Source organism: Trichechus manatus, unplaced genomic scaffold (assembly GCF_000243295.1).
Source record: "Trichechus manatus latirostris isolate Lorelei unplaced genomic scaffold, TriManLat1.0 scaffold00094, whole genome shotgun sequence".
Classification (NCBI taxonomy): Eukaryota; Metazoa; Chordata; class Mammalia; order Sirenia; family Trichechidae; genus Trichechus; species Trichechus manatus.
Genome location: NW_004444030.1, coordinates 3,570,420 through 3,593,914, shown reverse-complemented (window position 1 = coordinate 3,593,914; position 23,495 = coordinate 3,570,420). Strand labels below are relative to the sequence as shown.

Genomic DNA, 23,495 nt, shown 5'->3' with positions numbered 1-23,495 from the left:
GGGGGGGGGGAGTTAATTTCCTAAGGAAAAATAAGAACTCAAGAATTGGGGGGCCTGGAGGTAGGAAGGAAGGTGTATCGTGCGGAAAAGGGAGGGAGGAAGGGGGTGGGGTTGGAGACACTGCTCGGTCTGACTTGGAATTCCGCACAAACGAGGAAAAGAGGAATTGAGGAGATGTGGGTCTAGTCATTGAAACCTGTTAGGCAGCATTTTCCTGGATTTTCTTTTTATGCGTCTTACACTCCTGTTTCAGAAGAAACTGACACCCCAAGAGTACTAACGGCCCAATCCGTCAGGCCACGGTACGACCATTCCACCTCCCCCACGGCCAGAGCTGGTCCCTTAAAAGCATCGCTCCTCGCCAACCCTCAGCCGTGCCTTTCACACGCCGGGCAACCAGCGGGAGGGACAACTAGAGTCTCTCGACTCCAAGGCCAGGCACTCGCGTTCTGCTCCTCCGCTGCGGCCGCAGCTGATTCCCTTCCGGTGGGCAACCCCTGAACACTCCCACATCTCGTTGCTGAACCTGAACCTAGACTTTTTGTAGAGCTGAAACAGGCGGTCACAGAGAAAAACCACGACTGGAGTGAGGGTCTTACCTTTAACAGATTAGACGTCGCCATGTTCCTTCAACTTAGACTCTCGCGAGACAACGCGAGATTTCGTGGCGCTCTGGACCAGGCCACAACCGGAGGCCTGAGTTCCCAGCAGGACTAACGCGCCGCTCGACCCGCACCGAGGGTGTGGTGGGCTCGTCAGCGGCGTGCCGACAGCGCTGACCTTGTACCAGACACCGGGAGCTTCCTCACTCTTTCTCCCTACATGGTCACCGGAGCTTGTCCACACGAAAGAGCTCATGCAAACGCTCAGGGAGACCAGAACGGCGAATAGTGAAAAGGTAACGGGAGCCGACCTGAAGTAGTTGAGGAAACATCGACTCCACGAGCCTCCCTCACACGTTCGGATTAGCCTTTACGGTTGCCCCCGCAGCGGCCACCGGCAACGAAATTAGCTAGGTTTAGGCCCAGCAGCTCAGGTTCCGCGGCCGCATCACGTGACGCGGCGCGCGGGGGCGCGCTCGGGCACGAGCGTGGGAGCCTGGAAGCCTCGGTGGGACCGGAGGCCGGGTAGAGGGCGGGAGCTCGCCCTCTGCTGGCGGGACCCGATGTTTTCCTTCATTCTCCCCTCATTCCCCATCCCAAATCTGGGGACTCGGTTTTAAGGGATGGAAGTGCGTGATCCCGAAATGCTTGTAACAGCTGTCTTCAGTCAGAACTGGCACAGAGAAGGCACCCGGTAAATATTGGTTGAATGAATTAATGCACAAAAGTGATACTATTCATATTACTATTCACGACCTGGCACTTAGATATTCTATAAAAGATTATTGAGGAATGAATATTAATCCTGGATTTCATGAAGGCACATTTTCCTATAAGATCATGAACCCTAAGTCCTCAAGCTTTGTCCCCTCAGACCACAAACCACTGTCCTAGGAAAGAGAATGTAATTGTAGGAGAACACTAGCCGGCATTGTATTATGTGCGTTTACAAACAGTATTCATTCATACATTCATAATATGTTAGAAATAAATAAGAGCTACAAAGTAAAGTAAAGAAGAAAGTGGGGGATGAAGTTTGGGTTAAAGAGTGTGATCTGAGTACGCCTCACTGAGAAGATGGCATTTGAGGAAAGACTTGAAAGAAATAAGGGAGCAGGCTGTACTATATGTGGGAGAAGCGCATTCCAGATAGAGGGAAAAGCAGTGGAACGTACCTGAGACGGCAGGATGCCCACAGGGGCCAAGAAACAGGTCAGTGTGTCTGGAGCAGAGAGAGCAAGGATAGTAGTAAGATCATATAGGACCCTGTAGGCCACTATTATTGTTGTTAGCTGCCATCAGGTTTGCCTCCAACTCACAACAGAACGATCTGGGATTGAACAATGGTGATCCATAGGGTTTTTATTGACTGATTTTCAAAAGTAGATCACTAGGCCTTTCTTCCTAGTCCAGCTTAGTCTGAAAGCTCCACTGAAACCTAGTTCAGCATCATAGCAACACGAAAGCCTCCACTGATAGATGGGTGGTAGCTGCACATGAGGTGGATTGGCTGGGAATCAAACCCAGGTCTCCTGCATGGAAGGTGAGAATTCTACCAGTGAACCACCAGTGCCCCCTTAAGACAGACTTTCATTGTAAATGAGATGGGAAATCATTGCAGGGTTTTGAACAGAGGAATGGCATGATCTAACTCCCATTTTAACTTGATTACTCTGACTACCATGTAGTGAATAGAAACAGGAAGATAACTTAGAATGCTTTTGTAGTATCTTATTTAATCCGGATGAATTAATAGAGAGTAACCTAAAACCAAAACCAAACCCATTGCCATCAAGTTGATTCCGACTCATAGCAACCCTATAGGACAGAGTAGAACTGCCCCATAGCGTTTTCAAGGCAGTAACCTTTACGGAAGCAGACTGCCACATCTTTCTCCCATGGGGCAGCTTGTGAGTTCAGACTGTCAACCTTTTGGTTAGCAGTCAAGCACTTAACTACTGCACCATCAGGGCTCGTTCAGAGAGTAACCTAGCCAAGGTTAAACAGTTACTGAGTGGTAGAGCAAGGATTCAGAGCCACAATGCCTGTCGTGTCCTGGCAGAATGTTAACATAGGGAGACTCAGAGATCATCTTTGTTCTACAGAAGAGAAAATTGAGGCTCACAAAGATGACTTGGCCAAGATCACTCAGCTGCAGGGGCCTATCTATGGAAAATACACCTACTTCATTTCATAATCTCTTATGACCTTTTTCCCTCCTCAGTGGATTACCTTCATCTATACTTGATTGTGAAAATAAATGACATCGTGTGTTTCTCCCATGAAATCTTTAAACTTTCATTTTTCCCTCTTTTAATTCTTTCTTATTACACTATTGGGAAGGCCCCTCCTTCAGCTGAATGCCAGAACCTCTACTTGTATTCTGGATCCCATCTCCTCTTGCCTTCTTAAGGACTATCTTCCTTTAGCCATCGTCTTGTATCATCATTTTCTTGCTCTCTCCTATTGTTATAGATTGAATTGTGTTTCCCAAAAATATGTGTTGTAAATCCTGGTCCCAAAATTGGAGCCCGGGTGGCACTGTGGCTAAAGCACTTGGCTGCTAACCAAAAGGTCAGTGGTTCAAACCCACCAGCTGCTCTGCGGGAGAAAGATGCGGCAGTCAGCTTCCGTAAAAATTTACAGCCTTGGAAACCCTATAGGGCAGTTCTACTCTGTTCTATAGGGTCCTTATGAGTCGGAATCAACTCAGTGGCAATGGTATACTTGTGGTTGTAATCGCATTTGGGAATGGCTTTTCTTTGTTATGTCATAGAGGCCATGTCAGCGTAGGGTATCTCTTAAGCCAGTCATCTTTGAGATATAAAAAAGCAGATAGAGCAAGCAACCAAACAAGCAAAGATGGGGGAAGATAGATGCCAACCCACGTGGAGATCACCAAAGAACCGAGAAACAAGCTGAAACAGAACCAACAGAAAAATAAAGCCTTCTCCTAGAGCCAGCAGCCTGAATTTGGACTTCTAGCCTCTTAAACTGTAAGAAAATAAATTTCTGTTTGTTGAAGCCACCCACTTGTGGTATTTCTGTTATAGCAGCACTAGATAACTGAGACACTTATATTATTTCTGTCAGCATAAAGAACATGTTCAGATGTGCCTTTCATCTTTAAAAAATTCCTCCTTTGACTCCCTTGTCAATTCTAATGGTCGCTACCCTGATCTTACCTCTCAACAACTTTCAACACAGTTCTCCATTCTCCCTTTTCTGAAACACTCTGCTCTCGGCCTCTATGGCACGAAACTCACCTGTTCATTTGTATGATTCCTACCTACCTCTCTATCTACTTTGGCTACTTCTCTATCTTCTTTGCCAGCCTCTTGTCTACCTACCCTTTATGGTTGTACGTCTTCTGGGCTCCAACTGAGAGCCTTTTTTCTCTATATACAGTTTCTCCCTTAGTGATCTCATACAGTCCCATGGTTTTAAATATTATCTGTAATGGTAGGGACTTTGATACATATTTCCAGCTTTGAACCGTGTTATTGGTTGAATTGTGTCCCCGCAAAATATGTGTTGTACCTGTGGATGTGATCCTGTTTGGAAATAGATTTTTGTTATGTTAATGAGGTGATACCTGTATAGGGTAGATTTTAAACCTAATCGCTTCTGAGTTATAAAAAGTCCAGGATAGACATAAAGACACACACGGGAAGACAGACAGCATGTGAGGATTGTGTATAAGCTAAGCAACCAAGGAACATCTGTGGTACCAACAAGAAAGAAATCAACATGGCCAAGACCTTGATTTGTACTTTTAGCCTCCAGAACTGTGAGAAAATGAATTTCTGTTCTTTAAATCCATCCATTTATGGTATTTCTGTTATGGTAGCACTAGTTTACTAAGACAAACCTCTGTCTGAATTCCAGACTCATATATCCAGCCCCCTGTTTGACATATCTACCTGGGATCTCAAACATTTTAAGTTTAACATATTGACAATATTGACCTTTACCTGAGCCCTGTGCTCCCAGAAAACAGTGAAGGTTCATGCCCCCAATCGTTTGTTTTCTGAATTCCTCCACCTTTCTGTGTTTCAGAAATGGCTTACTGCAGAAAACCACCCTTCTCCATATGACTTAGATGAGGTAAAACCCACTATCCACTCTTTCTCATGACTCATAAGACTTGCAGATGACTTCCTTGTTGCTCTGTGACAAAGCCAGACGCACGCTATGAATTCCCATTGTCTCGTAAGTGATTAGCTGAACTGTTTGCCACCCCAAAACTGGTTAGATGCAGAGGTAAACATTTCTTCTTCATCTGACTGGTTGAGACTCCTCCTGATTACCAAAACAATCGCAGCTGTAAAATCACCTCACCTGTAACTTGTCTAGTCCTCCCTATAAAGGTTTAAGTCAAAACAACCCTGCTGAGACACTTTAATCTTCCAATCTGGGATGCTTTCTCTGTTGCAATAGTGGGAATGAAATTAATTTCCTTACTTGCTCAGTGTTTTTTATCTTTGACAGTATGCAAAATAGAACTTCTGATTCTCTTCCCTCTTCTTTAACTGCTATTTTGTCACCTTTCCATGGTCCAGATCTGTTGCTCTCCCACCTTTCCAGGGCTTCCCCATCTCAATTTAAAGCACTACCCTCAGGTCAGAAACCTAGGCATCATCCTTCCTTCCTTTTCTCTACAACCAATGCATCAGCAAACCCTCTTGATTCTGTTTCCAAAACATAACCTGAATCTGTCCATTCTGCTCCATACCCACTGCCATCACCTTATTACAAACCAGGAAACTTAAGCAGATCCCAACTCCGAAAAACCAAACTAGTTGCTGTGGAGTGGATTCTGACTCATGGTGACCCATGTGTGTCAGAGTAGAACTGTGCTCTCTGGGGTTTTCAGTGGCTGATTTTTTGGAAGTAGATCACCAGGGCTTTCTTCTGAGGTGCCTCTGGGTGGACTTGAACCTCCAGTTTTTCTGTTAGCAGCTGAGCATGTTAACTGTTCACACTACCCAGGGACTCCCAGATCCCCAACTACTTTCCTCCAATACATTCTTTATGCAGTACCTCTGGGTTGGGGCCAGGTGGAAGACTTAGTGGTCATTTGGCATGTTGTAAAGTTACCAAATGATACATTAGAGATTGTGGACCTAATTTGGGGTGCTGAAAGAGTACTCTTTCCAATAATTATTTTAAAATAGCATGTATATATTCCTTGTGAGAATATGTAGAAGGGAGGACGATCTGGAAGTGGCAATGGGGAGCAAAGAGAACCCACACCCAAGCTTCAGGCTCAGTAATATGTCTGGCCATGACATGAAAAAGCTACAGGAGAAGCAGTGACTCAGGGGAACCAAGTTTCACTTTGAAGAAAGTACAGGAACAATTAAGAGAAGAGTTTGAGGATATGGGGAATTTCACTGCCTGTCCAGAGGCTCAGCGATTAGGAGAATAGGATTGGAATCAAGAGAGGGAAAGTGCTGAGCTGTACTGGGATGAAGAGTAACCTAGGTGCCAGGCTTCTTGTGGAGACTGACATAAACAAGGCTAAAGGCAAAATGAGATTGTCTTTAATGGTAGAAAGGCAGGGAGTGGGTGTGTGTGAGGGGGTAGGGAGGAGAAGGGTTCTTGCCAGAAGCACACACAGCTCTAGGGGCCCAACTTCTCAGCTGTAGTTAAAAGTGTAGAAGCTGGTGGGGGCGGGGGGGTGGTGCGGGGAGCGATATTACTCCAAATCTACAGGGTTCTTAAGAACTCTCCTGACCTTTACCAGAGGAGGCAGGGAACCTGAGGAGAGACCTGGGCTTATTTGAAGTACTGAGAATTCTGGGGAACAAATGTTAATGATTACTTAGGGGCTAAGCTGCTCAAAGCAACTGGTGAATAGTCACCCACTCTTCTAAGGCTCTTCATTAGCAGTTGTTAACCAATGCCTAAAGCTTATGCCGCAATTATATTTTCTAGCCAATGCTGAATTAAAAAATATGGGGTTTCTGATCTATTTATATAACAGAAAATAAACCTCCCCAAATGCTGAAAAATAGCAGAAATGTCCAATGATTCAAAATACTGCAAAATAACACCCTAAGGCACCAGAATTATCAATACTTAAAAAACTAGTAATTAAGTATATGATTTTTGGAACAAATAGCTATTTTAACCAACTTGGGTTGACCAGCTTACATCCTGTGAACTTGTGGGGGGTCAAATTATCTCCCATCTTATTGCTAGTGTTGTTGACAAAACTGAAACTAGACCCAGGCCTTCTGATTTGTGATTGAATGCTCTTCCTGAAGAATGGTTTCAGACAAAAACATTAAACAGAAAAATGCACCAGGCATGTTTTGCTTGTCCTGTGAGGCAGAACCTTCACTTCTGGACCAGATTCTTCTTTCTCCCCCCGAGGCTGCATCACCAAAGACTAAGGCTCCAATTCTTAGTTTGCTCCTTTCCCACAGCTGTGGACCTCCCCTGCCTTACTCTCATAATGTACCCTAACTGTCTTCATGTAGCAGAGTGGTTAAACTTGAGATGGATCCTGGTTTTCCGACCTTTTTCCTGGACCTGTTTCCTTATATTCTGAGACTCTTTGCTCCAGTGCCCAAGTCAGGCTGACCCCTTTGCCCTTCTTCATCCACTAAATAGATTCTCCAGCAGCTAGAAACTCTCCTCCATGGGGAGATGCTATAAGTCAGAGGTCTTAAGTTGGGACTCCTTAGCCTCACATTCTGGAGCCCTTCATGAGCTACTGTTGGGCTTAAAGCAACTGCGATGGGGAGCGTTCAAATCTAATGGCTCCCCCCAGTGGTAGGTAAGCCAACTACAGTGGCAGAAGCTGCTGTCCGAGATGACGAGGTTGGCTTGTTGGTTTATGGGAGATTTCAGCCAACCCCCACCAAAAAAAAACATACACACACGTACCAACGCTTCTAATACCTGCTTCATTATGTATAATTACACAAATAATTATTTTATTACACAAATAATTATTTACTTTCCCAGTACCAGAAAAAACAAACAACTTTACCTTGTCTAATTAGCACTAAGTAGAAGAAAAAAAAATTAGCAGCTGTTGGGCAATTATAACATCGTATATTCACACAATAATTTGGAGACTTCGTCTAATTAGAATTTTGTTTTTAAGTTCTAGAATAATAGTTTTAATTAAACCTACTGTAATTTAAAAGCCTTATCTACTTTATTTTTAAATTCTCTAAGTTTAGACTATTTACAAGATAAGAATGAACTATATGAAAATATGTTTTTAGTAATAGAGTTTAGAGATTTACTTTCTAGATGGAACTCAGGTTCTTAACTGAATTAAATCTAAAGGAAATCATCAGAGTATTTTTTGCTATACCAAAGCAATCTAGTAGTTGTACAAAGGATGTGTCCTGCTGTATTTTTCTTAGAAAATTACTTATTACTCATAAAATTATCCTCTGGCTTCACAAGTTTCAGCAATGAAGTCACATCAATATTGATACCTAAATTTTGCATCTTTCCCCAGCAGCTTCCACCTCCTCCCCCCCACTTTTTTTTTGCTTTATTTTGTTAAGAGTCTCCAGACATGCTTCAAAATGCTCAGGATCAATTCTGCTTGTGTTCCTCCAGCTCCATTGAGCTCCATCATTGTAGTGGGCTATCTGCAATGTATTGGTGATTTCAGAGACTATAGTTAGAAATGCTAATTATGAGCCAATTGATAACTAGCACAAGGAGACAAACGGCTTAAAATATCTACATTCTGGTAGTAAAGCTATACTGAGAATGTGTCATGAAAGGGAGGCCAAAGGGTGAGAGGTTTTTCTCTTTTCTCTCTGTATAGAATTCGCCCACCCAATCATCGGTGGGGTGATTGGAGAACATACACCTTCCTTCAACTCCTGCAAGTGAGAAGGGACTATAGCCTGACTACCCACTAGACATACACAACAACTAGTTTAGACTAGCAGAGACATCCTGTTAAACTTACCTTTGATAAAATTTTTCCCAAATTTGGATATTCAATAATATTCCAATAAAACCCTTATATGATCATTTTTATTGAAACTTGATAAATCAGTTAAAAAATATATCTGGGAGAGAAAATGTGCAAGAATAGCAAAAAAGTTAAACAAAGAACATAGGACTTACCCATATTTAGGAATCTACCCATATTTACGTTTCCAATGCTTGTTTTATTTGTGTTTAAAAAAAAAAACTTTTTGTTGTAGAAAATTACACCAAAGTAGAAAAAGTAGTACAGTGAAACTCCATATGCATACTATATTGGTTTTCTATTGCTCCTGTAACAAGTTACCATAAATTTAGTGGCTTAAAACAGCACAAATTGATTTTCTTACAGTTCTGGAAGTCAAAAGTCTAAAATCAAGGTGTCTGTGGGGCTGGCATTCCTTCTGGAGGTTTTAGGGGAGAATCTGTCGCTTGCCTTTACCAGTTTCTAGACACTGCCCTTATTCCTTGGCTTGTGGCCTCTTCCTCCGTCCTCAGAGTCAGCAGTGTAGCATCTTCTCTTTCTAACTCTGCTTCTCATTGCTTCCATTATTACATGGACTTCTTTTTCTGACTTTGACCCTCTTTCATCCTTCTTATAAGGACTCTTGTAACATACTGGGCCCACCCAGATAATCGGCCCTTTGGTGGCGTCTGAGAACTTGGATTTCCGGAGGTTTCCCACCATTCTTGAACTGATGAGTGGCTCATTACACATAAACTGTTTTATAAACAATATGGTTTATGCTGAACACCTGCTTTCCCCCGAGAGTCTGGAAATTTGTTACGTGCCAGGCAGAGGCTGCCTCCATGACCAAACTTAAATTTAAAAAAAAAACAGCTGCTGTCGAGCCAATTCGGACTCATAATGACCCCATGAGTAGAAATGCTCTGCATAGGGTTTTCAGTGGTTGTGACCTTTCAAAAGTAGATCACCAGGCCTTTCTCCCAAGGTGCTAGGTAGACCCAGACCACCAACTTTCTGTTAGTAGCTGAGCACTTAACCTTTTGCACCACCCAGGCAACTACCTCCGTGACCAGCCCGCCAAAAAACCCTGGATGCTGAGTCTCTAATAGCTTCCCTAGTAAACAACATTTCACGTGTATTGTCACAACTTATTACTGGGGAATATAAGTGTGTCCTGTGTGACTCCTCTGGGAGAGGACTCTTGGAAGTTTGCACCTGATTTCCCACAGACTTAACCCCATGTTCTTTTCCCTTTGCTGATGTTGCTTGATATCCTTTCGCTGTAATAAGTCATACCCATGAGTACGACTATATGCCAAGTCCTATGAGTCCTCCTAGCAAAAGAGGTTGTCTAGGGGTGCTCCTGGGCACCCTTACACAGGGACCAACTAGCCGCCTCATTGTCTTTAATTACAATGGATCTTTTCCATCATGAAAGAGGCAGAGAGATCTGTCCACATTCTGGATGTGGTTTTACCTTCTCTGTCTGCAATGCTTTTGGCAAAACTACCATCCATGGACTCATAAAATGCCTTATCCACAGTAATGGCATCCCCCATAGCATTGCGTCTGATCAAGGAATTCATTTCACAGTAAAGGAAATGCAGCAGTGGGCTCATGCCTGTGGAATTGTCTGGTCTTACCACATCTCTCATCACCCAGAAGCAACTGGCCTAATTGAAAGGTGATATGCCTTTCTGAACACTCAGTCACACAGCCTGAAAATACCCTGGAAGGATGGAGTTCTGTCTTATAGACTGCAGTATATGCTTTGAATCAGAGACCATTGTATGCTATTATCTCCCCAATAGCCAGAATACATGGGTCTGGGAATCACGGAATGGAAGTGGGAGTGACTCCTTTCACTATACAATGAATTTTTCTTAGTATTGTTTTTAACTCATAGTCTTAAAAATATTTAATGTCATTTTGCTCCATTATTATTCATTTTGATGCTCATATTATCCCAGCTTTGGCCTCTTCAGGTTTGCTTCTAAGTCTTTTTGACATGTCTCCAGTATTCTTTAATAAATTCATTACTTTATGGTACAACAAGATGTCCAAGCTCATTTTGTACATTCCCTGCCCTAGATCATGAACCAGTCATTTCAACAAAGAGCTCTGATTCTTTTTAATGGGAAAGAGTATTTAGAGACCACAATCTAGGTTCTGGAGGGGGTTGTTGTTGTGTGCCATGGAGCTGATTCCAACTTACAGTGACACTACAGAACAGAGTAGAACTGCCCCGTAAGGTTTCCTAGGTTGTAATCTTTACAGGAGTAGATTGCAATCTTTACAGGAGTAGATTGCCAGGTCTTTTCTCCCACAGAGCTGCTAGGTGGCTTCAAACCACCACTTTTTGGTTAGCAACCGAACACTTAACCATTGTGCCACCAGGGCTCCTTCTGGAGGGGGCAGCAGGGGCTTATAGCAACTGTGTTAGTCATTACCAAACCATGTTTTAAAACTTTAGAAAATGAAAATGTGGTAGTAGTTCAACAATAGACTAATATTAATGGAATAGAATAGTCTGGAAACATTCTGTATAGATACAGATAGAGCTAAATATAGATAGTAAATCCTATGTGATAAAGATGGCAATTTAGATGTTTGGGGAAAAGAAGAAATGACATTGGAACAATGGACTATTCAGGAAAAAAAATTTCCGTATCATACCATATATAAACAAATTTTGATACATAAAAGTGTAAACATAAGAAAACAAAATGTGGAAGAGTATTTTATTATTTGGGGCTAGGGAAAAAGTTCCCAATCAAGACATAAATCCTAGAAGATACAAAGGAAAAAAAATAGATTTGAAATTCCTGAAAATGAAAACTTCTTTATAACAAAAGATAGAATGAACAAGTTAAAAACACAAATAACAGGCTAGAAGGAAAGATTTTCAAAAAGAAAAAAGCATTTCTGTCCATATGATAGAAAGTGTTTCTAAAATCAATAAGAAAAATTCTAACAATCCAGTTGAAAATTGAAGCTATAAATAGGCAATTCACTGAAAAAATACAATTGGTAAGTTTATGAAAGTTGTTCAGTTTCAGAAGAACAGAAATATGTAAATTAAAATGAGAATAATGTCAGATTGTCAATATGTCAAATTTTTGCCATTAGTATTAACACTGATGTAAAGGGAACAAATATTCTTATAAACTCTGAGAATATCAATTGGCCTACTCTTCTTAAGGAAAATTTGGCAATGTGCATGCCCTTTGACCCAGCAAGTTCACTTCTAGGGATTCATCATACAGAAATACTTGCACATTTGCCCAAAAATATGTGCACTAAGATGTTCACTGTAACATTGTTTATTGTAGCGTAACATTGGAAACAGTCTAAGTCTGTTGTTATTGGGGATGGTTAAATAAATGATACTTGATTCTGTATTTGGGTACTCTGTGAAGCTGTCAAAAAGAAAATCATTCTATACTGTATAGAATGATTTCCAAGACCTATTATGTACAAAAAGCAAGTTATAGAATAATAATACAGACTGATCCCATTTATGTAGCCCTGCCTCCATTATATGTTTGTATGTATTTGTAAAAACATAGGAAAAAAGACATGAAGGATGCACATAAAATTAAAAACAAGTTTTCCCTTTGAGGGAATTAGGGTAAATTAAAAGAGGCTTTCACTTCCTATTTTATATATCCTTATGTTATTTGATTTTTTTCTTTTTTTGCAATATAACTATGTTCTTGTATTACTAGAAGGAAATAAATATTAAAACAGTTGTTTTGGGTGATGAGTCTAATGGTGATTCCCCTCCCCCATTTTTCTATATTTTCCAAATTTTGTACAATGAGCTAGTATTTATTATATAATGGGAAAATTTTTTATTGAAAATGATGTGACTACCTTGAAAACATGCTAATTGAAAAAACAAGGCACAAAAGATCTCATATGATCCCATTTATAAGAGTGTCCAGAATAGGCAAATAGAAAATAGATTAGTGGTTGCTTAGGTCTAGGGGGAGGGAAATGGGGAGATTGGAAGGTGATAGCTAAAGGGTATAGGTTTTCTTTTTGAGGTGATGAAAATGTTCTAAAATTGATTGTGGTGATGTTTGCACAACTCTTGTGAGTATACTAAAATGACTGAATTGTAAACTTTAAGTAGGTGAATTCTGTGTATGTAAATTATGCAATCTGTTATAAAAAAATCCTTTTAAAAAAATGCTACTATTGACTATTATTGTATATATACCAAAACTAAACCTGTTGTCATCGAGGCCATTCTGACTCATAGCAACCCTATGGGACGGAATAGAACTGCCCGCAGGGTTTCCAAGGTTGTAATCTTTACGGAAGCAGACTGCCACATCTTCCTCCCACAGAGCGGCCGGTGGGTTTGAACCACCAGCCTTTCAGTTAGCAGCCACGCACTTAACCATTGCACCACCAGGGCTCCTTCATTGTATATTTATATAATTGACTAAAAAGCCCAATCCTCTGACCCACACTGTGCATATCTACTTACCACACTGTGCATATCTACTAACTGCTTGGAGATGACTGTTTCCAGGGCTGCTGTTGAGACATGTGATGGACCCACACTCACTAGAGGACTTGTTCAACCTGTCAGGTGCTGCTGTTGATCACCAGCAATCCCCAAGAGCTGCGTCGTCTTCTGTTTTGTCCTTTAGGGCAATACTAAAACATTCTTCTCTGACTAAGAATCGGACCATTTGACAGTCATGACCATTTAAAATGAACAAGCAAGATAATAATTATCAACAATTAGTTTCTGACAGACTATGTAGATTAAAACTGGCTTCTTGGCAACTCAACAATTATAAGAAAAATAATAAATAAATAAAAGTTAACATTTATCAAGTGCTTACTACGTGCCAGGCACTGTTGTAAATATTTTACATGTGTAACTGGTTGTATGTGCAGAATGTATGAAACAGTTTTTTGTGTTATTTAACAGCTCACTGCAAAATTTAATGAGCTCTTACTAAGTGCAAGGCTAAAGCAAGACAAAGAGGAACTAACTCAGAAAAGTTACAAATGCTGAAATATCTATTAAGGCATAGTACTTGGCCACAATCCCTTTTCTGTGATTCTGAAATCCAAAAGCTCTGAAAATCTAAAATTCTTTTTTTTTTTTAAATTTATTCTACTTTAGATGAAGGTTTACAGAACAAACTAGCTTCTCATTAAATAATTAGTACATATATTGTTTTGTGACATTGATTGACAACCCCATGACATGTCAACACTCTCCCCCTCTTGACCTTGGGTTCCCTATTAGCAGCTTTCCTGTCCCCTCCTGCCGTCTCATCCTTGCCCCCGGGCTAGTGTGCCTATTTAGTCTCATTTTGTTTTATGGGCCTGTCTAATCTTTGGCTGAAGGGGGAACCTCAGGAGTGACTTCATTACTGAGCTAAAAGGGTGTCTGGGGGCCATACTCTCTCAGTTTCTCCAGTCTCTGTCAGGCTAGTAAGTCTGGTCTTTTTTTTTGTGTGTGTGAGTTAGAATTTCGTTCTACATTTTTTTCCAGCTCTGTCTGGGACCATCAATTGTGATCCCTGTCAGAGCAGTCGGTGGTGCTAGTCGGGCACCATCTAGTTGTGCTGGACTCAGTACAAGTGGTCCATTAGTCCTTTGGACTAATCGTTGGACTAAACTTTCCCTTGTGTCTTTGGTTTTCTTCATTCTCCCTTGCTTCAGATACGGTGAGACCAGTGGAGTAGGATGGCTAGTCACAAATTTTTAAGACCCCAGATGCTACTGACCAAAGTAGAATGTAGAACGTTTTCTTTATAAACTATGTTACGCCATTTGAGCTAGATGTTCCCCAAGACCACGGTCCTCACATCCCTCAGCCCAGTAATTCGGTCCCTCGGGCAGTTTGGATGTGTCTATGAAGCTTCCATGACCTTCCCTTGGACAAGTTGTGCTGGCTTTCCCAGTATTGTGTACTGTCTTACTCTTCACCAAACTTTTTTTTTTTTAATTGTATTGTGCTTTAGGTGAAAGTTTATAGCTCAAGTTAGTTTCTGATGCAAAAATTTATACACATATTGTTTTGTGACATAGGTTGCAATCCCTGCAATGTGACAGCACTCTCCCCCTTTCTATCCTAGGTTCCCCATGTCCATTCATACAGTTTTCCTGTCCCTTTATACCTTCTTGTCTTGCTTTTGGGCAGGAATTGCCAATTTGGTCTCGTATATTTGATTGAACTAAGAAGCATGTTCCTTGTGTTTGTTATTGTTTGTTTTATAGGCCTGTCTTTGTCTGAAAAGTGGGATTCAGGTCAAATTCTTTTTGTAACTCATTTGGCAGCAAAAATCTGACCTCAGCTGATCACATTATTTATTGATATTATCCTTTTTGGTGTGAATATTCAGTGGCATCACTAGGGTTGGTATCACCTAGTACGGTAACTCATGGTGTCACCCACCCCCCACCATGGACCTCCTCCCAAACCAAACCATATAGAATCCTTAGTAATGTTTTCTGTACTAATGTTACTCATAAATTGTAATTCCTGTATATCACTCCTTCTTTTCTTTTAATTACTACTTCATTCTCAAAAAAGTTATTGCTGTAGGTTCACAAATACTAATTACCACAATATTGTAGCTAAAACACCAGAAAATGTGACAAAATCAGCAACTATAAAAACAGCGCAGCAACGAAAACAACAGTGCATGCTTGTAGCGCATGCAGAGGAAACCATGTGAATGGAAGCTCATTGTAATTGGATGATAATGACAGCTCTGACTCGAGGGCATTAGAAGGTTCAAAAAGTAAATTAGCATAGAGTTTTAGCCTTGTAGGTACATTAATACATGTAAGCTGAGCTTACGAAAAATGTTTTTGTTGTTATAACTACAGCAATTTTTTTTTTAAATTGTGCTGTAGGTGAAACTTTATAGCTCAAGTTAATTTCTCATACAAAAATTTATACACATATTGTTTTTTGACATTAGTTGCAATCCCCGCAATGTGACAGCACACTCCCCCTTTCCACCCCAGTTTCCCTGTGTCCATTTGACCAGTTCTCGTCCCTTCGTGCCTTCTCATCCTGCCTCTGGACAGGAGCCACCCATTTGGTCTCGTGTATCTGACTGAAGAAGCACACTCCTCACCACTATTATTTTTTGTTTCATAGTCCTGTCTAATCTTTGTCTGAAAAGTAGGCTTTGGGAATGGTTTTAGTTCTGGGTTAACAGAGCGTCCAGGGGCCATAGTTTCAGGGGTTCCTCCAGTCTCTGTCAGACCGTTAAGTCTGGTCTTTTTACGTGAATTTGAGTTCTGCTCTGCACTTTTCTCCTGCTCCATCTGGGACTCTCTGTTGTGTTCCCTGTCAGGGCGGTCATTGGTGGTAGCCAGGTACCATCTAGTTCTTCTGGTCTCAGGCTGATGGAGTCTCTGGTTTATGTGGACCTTTTGTCTCTTGGGCTAATATTTTCCATGTGTCTTTGGTGTTCTTCATTCTCCTTTGCTGTAAGTGGGTTGGGACCAGTTGATGCATCTTAGGTGGCTGCTCGCTAGCTTTTAAGATCCCAGATGCCACTCACCAAAGTGGGATGCGGAACATTTTCTTAATAAACTTGTTACGCCAGTTGACCTAGATGTCCCCCAAAACTATGGTCCCCAGGCCCTAGCCCCAGCTACTCTGTCACCCAAAGTGTTTGGATGTGTTCAGAAAACTTTTTAGCTTTTCCTTTGGTCCAGTTGTGCTGACTTCCTCACTACAGGATATTTTTATAAAAAACAATAAATTCCTGCTGGAAGTCTGCACAAAAATTTTATATACAGTCATTCTGGTGTCACCCCCCCGAGAGCATCATCCAGTGCAGCCCACACACCCTGTACCCCCCTAGTGATGCTACTGTGAATATTCATACATTTTGCTGCATTCAGTATTAATGTTTGATTACGTGGTTCTGCTCTGGACTCCACTAGGGTATTATGTCACATACAAAGGATTGTGGACCTCTAATTGAAAAGTGTAATTATGTACACTTTTTTTTGTGACATCTTCTTTCTCTTCTCTCTCTCTCTCTTACACACACACACACACAACTGCAGTTAAATAGTTGCTTCTGTTTTAAAAGCACCACTAAAGATGGATTGCTAAAGATGGATATGTAACAATCCTGTGACAATCATAGTTCTCATTCTCATTCTTTTTATTATTATTTAAAATCAAATAACAATTAACATACTTCAAAAAGTTTATACCATATCTTTCTTCCACTGGTTGTCATTCTAGAAAAAAAAAAAAAAAGCCAAGAGACAACTGTAGCAAAACATATTTGTTTCTCTATGGAATGTATAAATTAAAACCAAGTATGTGGAACTCACATTTAATAGGATTAATTCAACATAATAACCATCAGTTAGTATTCACTGAATGTCACATAGATAAGACAATGTTTTAGGCACTATTTATAAGAAGATGAAAACTTAGTACTAACAAAAAGGAACACTAATTTTTTAAAAAATATCTTTTATAAGTTTCTTTTCATTTATTCTCTAGTATAATTATGTGTAGTTAAGTGAAGATTGTCACAGCTAATCACTCATGTATCTACTTGCATCAGTTATTAAGATTATAGAAATACCAAGTTATGCAGCAGTTCATTCGATTCAGGAGAAGTTTGTTAGTTATTTTCAGATCAGGTGAAGATCAGTTGCTCAGGAAAGTTTACTGAAAACATTGGGATTTATAAAGATTCTGAAGCAGAGGTGTCTATTTGTGAGCTGTGGAATTTCCAAAAGTTAGCTCCTGATTGGGAATGTATTCCACTATTTTAAAATACAAAGGGTTTCATTTTAAAGCCTTTATAATCTTTAATATTTTTTCCTTAAAAATTATGTTTCCTTTGCTATTCCAAACTAAATCTCTCCAGGCACAGTTGCTGGGGAACAAATGGGTTAGTTTATGAAATGAGTCTTTAGTCTAATGAGTTCTTCTCACTGTATTTGTTGTTGTTGTTGTTAGGTGTCTTCATGTCGATTCCTACTCATATATACCCATGTATAACAGAACAAAACACTGCCTGGTCCTGCGCCATCCTCACAATCATTGTTATGCTTGAGCCCATTTTTGCAGCAACAGTGTCAATCCATCTCATTGAGGGTCTTCCTCTTTTTCGCTGACCCTCTACTTTAACAAGCATGATGTCCCTCTCCAGGGACTGGTCCCTCCTGATAATATGTCCAAAGTACGTGAGACAAAGTTACCTCCATCCTTGCTTCTAAGGAGGATTCTGGCTGTCTTACTATATTAGACTTAAGGAAATTATTCAAATACTATAGTGCACTCTTGGAAGTCAATAGCAGCTTTGTACTTAATTGAACCAAAGGCAGTATAAAATATGACAAAAGTACTCTCAAAATGATTTTGTTAATCCATATATTCAGTTTTTTAATGATGTAAAGCTGAATTAAGACTTTGTTCTGGTAAAGTTTTCTTAATAGAAAAGACTGCTTTGGTTGCCACACCCACACACAAAAATCACGGTCTGCTTGAGGCTTTTGGAAACCTAGTGTAAATTCTCAAGTTTCTAGGCTCAATAAAAACGTGTTTGCTACTGTTAAGTACATATACAGAGCCCTGGTGGTGAAGTGGTTAAGAGCTTAGGTTGCTAACCAAAAGGTCGGAACTTTGAATCTACTAGCTGCTCCTTGGAAACCCTATGGGACAGTTCTACTCTGTCCTATAGGTCACAATGAGTTGGAATTGACTCGACGGCACACAACAACAACAACAGGTCTATATACGTATTTAAAGGCCACATTTAAAAGCACTCTGATTTACAGAGTCATTTTGGCTTAAGCTTACTATTTAATGAATCATCATATCACTACAGGGACTGAAAGTGTTAAAGCAACTCAAGATGAGTGATTACTGTCAGGGATAAGTTTATTATTTATCTTTTCTACCACATTTAGTTAAAACATTTAATCATTCATTAGTTTAAATTTATTTAATTTAAATATTTAAATTTAAATTAAATAATTTTAATCTAAAATCAAGTACATCTGATTTCTAGAAACTTAGTCAAAATGTTTTGCCTGAAGCAAATATTTTTACTATTTTGACATTATTATTGTCCATATTCTCTAGAATAATGTATAAGAAAATAGATTAGCTAGTTTATATATATGGATAAAGATATCTGGCTAAGGTTATACAGATGTGTTGGCAATCTTGTGTAACAACTCAGATCTTCATAGTCATTGTTCATCTTACTATTGTTTTACCACAAATAGCTCCTCTATAACATCAAAATGATTTAGCTCACTTGTAGTATTTTGTGGATTTGGTTACATTTCCCCTTTCCTTTCCCTTAAGCACACACACACACACACCACAGCATGGTAATGGAGGGAACAAGGTGTTTAGAGAACCAAAGTTCTATGCTTGTTTCTGCTCATGTGTGACCTTGGTAAGAATCTTCCCATTTGTTTCTTCTGGTTCCTTAATGCTATTCTCAATCTTAGAACATATCATATTTTTTCAGTCTGAATACTAGTCCTATCCCAACATTAGTATCATAAAGGATGCCACTGAAAGTTAAATCACATTTTATAATTTAGATGTTTAACTTTACAAGTAGGGATGGGTGACTGCACTTTAAACTATTGTTAGATATTCAGTATTTTAGTTTATGCCATTTGGAGTGAAGGTAAATTGCTTGAATATAAGATTTAATATTGTAACAGTAAAATTAGATTGCTTCACATTTTTGGGGCAGGTGTTTTCTTATCTAGTCAATTACAGTTTGGACTCACTCAAGTAAAATTAACCTAAAAATATCAAGAGAATGTTGCCAATATACATATAGAGAAATTTTATAGTGATGTTACAATTTGCATTCTTCTCCCCATAAACAGTATTAAAAATTCTTGTATGAACCTAGAAAATATACAGGTATTTAAAAAATACAATTAAATACTTCAAAGATGCAGAAAAACACATTTCAAACTGTAAGAAAAATGAGTAACATTGACATATTTGGACACTAATGTCAGATATATGCTAACAAAGTGAAAATGGAGGTGATTATGTAGTTACTTCTGTTTCAAGAAAAAGTTATCTGCTTTGCCTGATAATTTAGTAAAATACCCATTCTGCTAGATGTGAGGCTAAGATAAAAGTCATGCTGTAAGAATGGGAATTGGTTGACAGTTTATAAGACAAAATGCTCCCACAGATTGTTAACCAATAGCTATTATAAAAACATGTAAGTAAGACTATATTAACCCAGTGCTTTTATTATTTCAATTTCCTTTTTTGAACAAGACTTTTGATTGAATTAATTCTCTGGGGATTCCCTCCCTTTCATTTCTACTTTGAAGGACAGTGTTTCAGAGTAAAAGAGCAGAGGGTAAGCATCTAGGCCAAGAACTTCCCCAGGTCCATGAAAACTTGTACCTTTTTCTGCTCCCTCTGTACAGGAATGGAGGGAAGAAACATAAGAAAACAAAATTCTCATGCACATGAGCAGCTGATAATTTCATATCTGTATAATGTTTTCTCTATTTACAAAGCGTTTTCACGTGATTCACTTGATTCTCAAAATAATTCCACAAAACATAACAAATGGGGTGTTAGTGTCATTTTACAGATGAGAGAACTGATGCTTAGAGAGGTTAAGTGACTTACTCATGGTCAAACATTGGTACAGCAAAGGCCAGCTTAGAACTCAGGTTTTCTGATTTCTAGTTAAATATTCTTTCTACTAGTCTACTTTGGTTTTCAAACAAATGGGGCAACTACAGTTTAATAGTAAAGTTCTTCTGTTTCTAGGAAGGCAGCTTCATGTGGTGCCCCTCTTTGTGATTAGAAATGGTGTACAGAACAGAATAGAAATGTGCATTATATTTGACATTATGATCAAAATATCCCTTCCAGGAAAGGGGCTTAAATCAGTGAGTTCAAAATTAGGGAACTCAAAAGTCATTGTACTTTCTTGATTCATTACTTTGTCTTCACTTTTACAGATAAGATAGTAAAATATAATTTGAATACTAAATATAGCAAACATTTAGCCAATTTTCCTTGTCCAGAAAACTCTTTTCTATACTTGGAAATGGGATGGTTTAGAAATTTACTATATTGATGATTTTGACATTAGTTCAAGGTAAATTGCATTTAATTTCTTTGAAAATGCCAGCATATAGGTAAATTTGTTTTTTCTAAGTAAGGACAGTATACTAAAGCATGAAAACATTTGCTGATAAATGGTTGGTTGTTTTTATTTTTGGAAATATTTGCAATAAAATATTTTGCTTGGATTCTTAGACACATTTATAAAACGTAAATTTTCAGAAGCAATAAATCAGAGACGAAAAATGGGCATAAAACTTATTTTCTTATGTTCAGGTAAAATTAAGGGGGATAAATATTTCAGAGAATGGTTAAAAACCTGGCCCCTTAAATAAGAAACTGATGTTTTCATCCTAGTCAATACCTCTGAGATTGTTTCTCTGTAAGTGAACAGTACACTTTGATACCCACTTTACTGTTCAAAATTAACTAAGTTAAAAGAATATGATTCCTGATAAAAGCTTTTAAATCTGACTATATATATATGCACACACACACAAACAACCCATTTCAGACTGTCAAGAAAAATGAGTAATATTGACATATTTGGACACTAAGGTCAGCTATACGGTAACAGTGAAAACAGAGGTAATTGTGTAGCTACTGTAGTTTGAAGAAAAAGTTGTCTGCTTTGCCTTTATAATTTTGCAAAATATCCAATCTTGTAGCGTAACAAATAAGCACAGTGCCCTGAATTAAATACCTTGTAAAACAGTGTTAATATGGGCTTGTGAGTCAGGTATATGACATTTTTTAATGTTTTCATTGCATCAGCCTGTTCTTAATGTTGTATTTATCTTGAAACGACACCCAGTCTGCTCTTGTTAGTTCTTTGGCATGTTTGAAGTCAGCAGAAGCACTCTTTCCTGGGCTTCACTGCTTCCTCAGAAGAATGCACAGTATTTGGAACAAAACCGCTTTTAACCCCTTCCCAGCCATCCTGAATACAAATTTCTCCCTTTTTAATAAGTTCATATATGTCTCTTGTCAAGATTGTGAAGGATTCCTCAACATTTGTGGCATCTTTTGCTGAGGTTTCTATATATCTCATACCACAGTCTGCTGACAGTTTTTCCGCTTCTTCCCTTGTAACTTGACGTTGTGAGGCTAAATCACATTTATGTCCCACTAGGAGAAATACAATTCGAAATGGCTGTACATGCATTTTTGCTTCTTCTAGCCAGTCTCTCACATGTTCAAAGGATCGTCGGTTAGTAATATCAAATACTAAAAATCCACCAACTGAATTGCGGTAATAAGATCGAGTTATTGATCTGGAAAATAAATAGAAAAAAGGTTGTAAAAGGATGACTGGTTTTTTTTTTTTTACCCTCCCTCAAGCAATGCAGCACCTTCATAAAATTTGAAGACACCTTAATGTGATTTAACTGGAATTTATCAATCAAGGATGAAGTGTCTTAAATGAATAGAATATTAAAGTAGTAGTTATTTTTAGATAGAGAAATAAGCACTTACCTGTTATTTCATCTTGAACTGTCTTATGATTATTTGTTTTTATTTTAAAATATCTGATACAATAATTATTAGTACATCGTTGTGGCTGAAAATATGCATGGAGAAAGACTGGATAAAAGGCATGAGTTGCGCAGCAAACTGGATCTCCCTGTCATTTAATTCAGCAAGCCCCGCTCTATACAATTTAGGAAGAAGAAACAAGGGCAGACTGCTAGTCTTAGGCTATACCTATTCAAGACAGACAGGAAACTGTTCTATGGACCTGGGATATCAGTCTGAGGTGTGCTAATGATTCTCTGTTTGCCCTCCAGATTTAATCTCTGTTTTTCTCTGGGCCTCGGGAATCTGACCTTTACAAACAAACAGCTTTCCCCAGACTCGATTGCCCTCCAGCTTGCAGTTGGATTCAGCCAATGGGAGGCACCTGCTGGAGGCAGGAAGAAAGAGAGGTTAGGGTATTTATCCTTCTCTTTGTCTCTGCTGGGCTGTGGCTTGGCAGTGACTGTCTTCTTGTCTCTGGTCAAGGTTCCTCTCCCACGGCTTTCACCAGATTCCGGTAATACCATTCCCTTTCCTTGTCCCTTCCAGTGGTTAATGGCTTCTCACTGTTGCTATACTTGAATGCTTCACCACACTTTATTGGTGCCCTTGACCTTGCCCACATCTCTGGAAATAGTTACTTCATTAAACTCATTTCAGTTAACCCTTCAAGCGTGCCATTTGTTTCAGACTGATTAGTGAGGCAAGGTGGCAAGGCCGTACTGTTTTGTTTCTTACCTTTAGATGTGTTGTTCTATCTACCTAGAATGTCCTCAACCTTCTTCTGCCTAGAAAACTCCTATTTCTCTTTAAGAGTCAGCTGAAGAATCATATCATCTGAGAAGCCTTCCCTTCCGCTGACCGCTCTGCCTCCACCTGGAAACTTTTGTATATTGCCATTAAGATTGTAACAAATTTTCATAATGTGCTGTGATTGGATTTGCTGATGTGTCTCCCCACCTAATTTACAGCTCCTTGAAGGTCAAACATCTCTTTTCACCTGTATATCTTTCTAATCATCATATTGGCTGGCAAATGATAAATGTCATTAAATAGTTGTTATATTGGATTAATTAATCTTATTGGAGAGGGAAGCTGCTAAATGTTTTATGAGCCAGAGACCCCATGTTTCTCAGTTTCCAAGTTCTCAATGACCTTGAGAATTGAGATCATGCTTAAGCAAACTCATCTCTCTACTTGCTAAAGCATTAAAGACCTCTGTGGAAGCCCAGTGGATTATCTGTTATTCACAGGTTTTCACATGCCTTCATTATTTCATTGCTGAAATCACAGCTCAGTTCAGAGACTTGATACCACAAATACCTTTGTTGTGGGAGTGTGA

At 39.3% G+C, this 23,495-nt stretch overlaps 2 protein-coding genes across 6 annotated transcripts in view; both read right to left on the bottom strand.

The window, feature by feature from the left end:
• CUL5 (cullin 5) overlaps positions 1-1,848 on the bottom strand; it is a 90,121-nt gene extending 88,273 nt beyond the window's left edge. For 2 of the 5 annotated variants that reach the window (XM_023736947.1, XM_023736946.1), the window contains exon 1: positions 600-1,039. Coding sequence is in view for 2 of the 5 variants with exons in the window: in XM_004382474.2 (XP_004382531.1) it covers positions 600-623 (24 nt within the window). In the remaining 3 variants the exon portion in view is untranslated. Of the gene's footprint in view, positions 1-599 lie in introns of all 5 variants that reach the window. The other 3 variants (XM_004382474.2, XM_023736949.1, XM_023736948.1) reach the window with 3 other exon arrangements.
• A 16,619-nt stretch (positions 1,849-18,467) lies between these two features.
• The window catches only part of RAB39A (RAB39A, member RAS oncogene family), a 29,452-nt gene continuing 24,424 nt past the window's right edge, over positions 18,468-23,495 (bottom strand). The window contains exon 2 of the mRNA XM_004382473.2: positions 18,468-21,912. Coding sequence (XP_004382530.1) covers positions 21,486-21,912 — 427 coding nt within the window. The 3' untranslated portion in view covers positions 18,468-21,485. The remainder of the gene's footprint in view (positions 21,913-23,495) is intronic.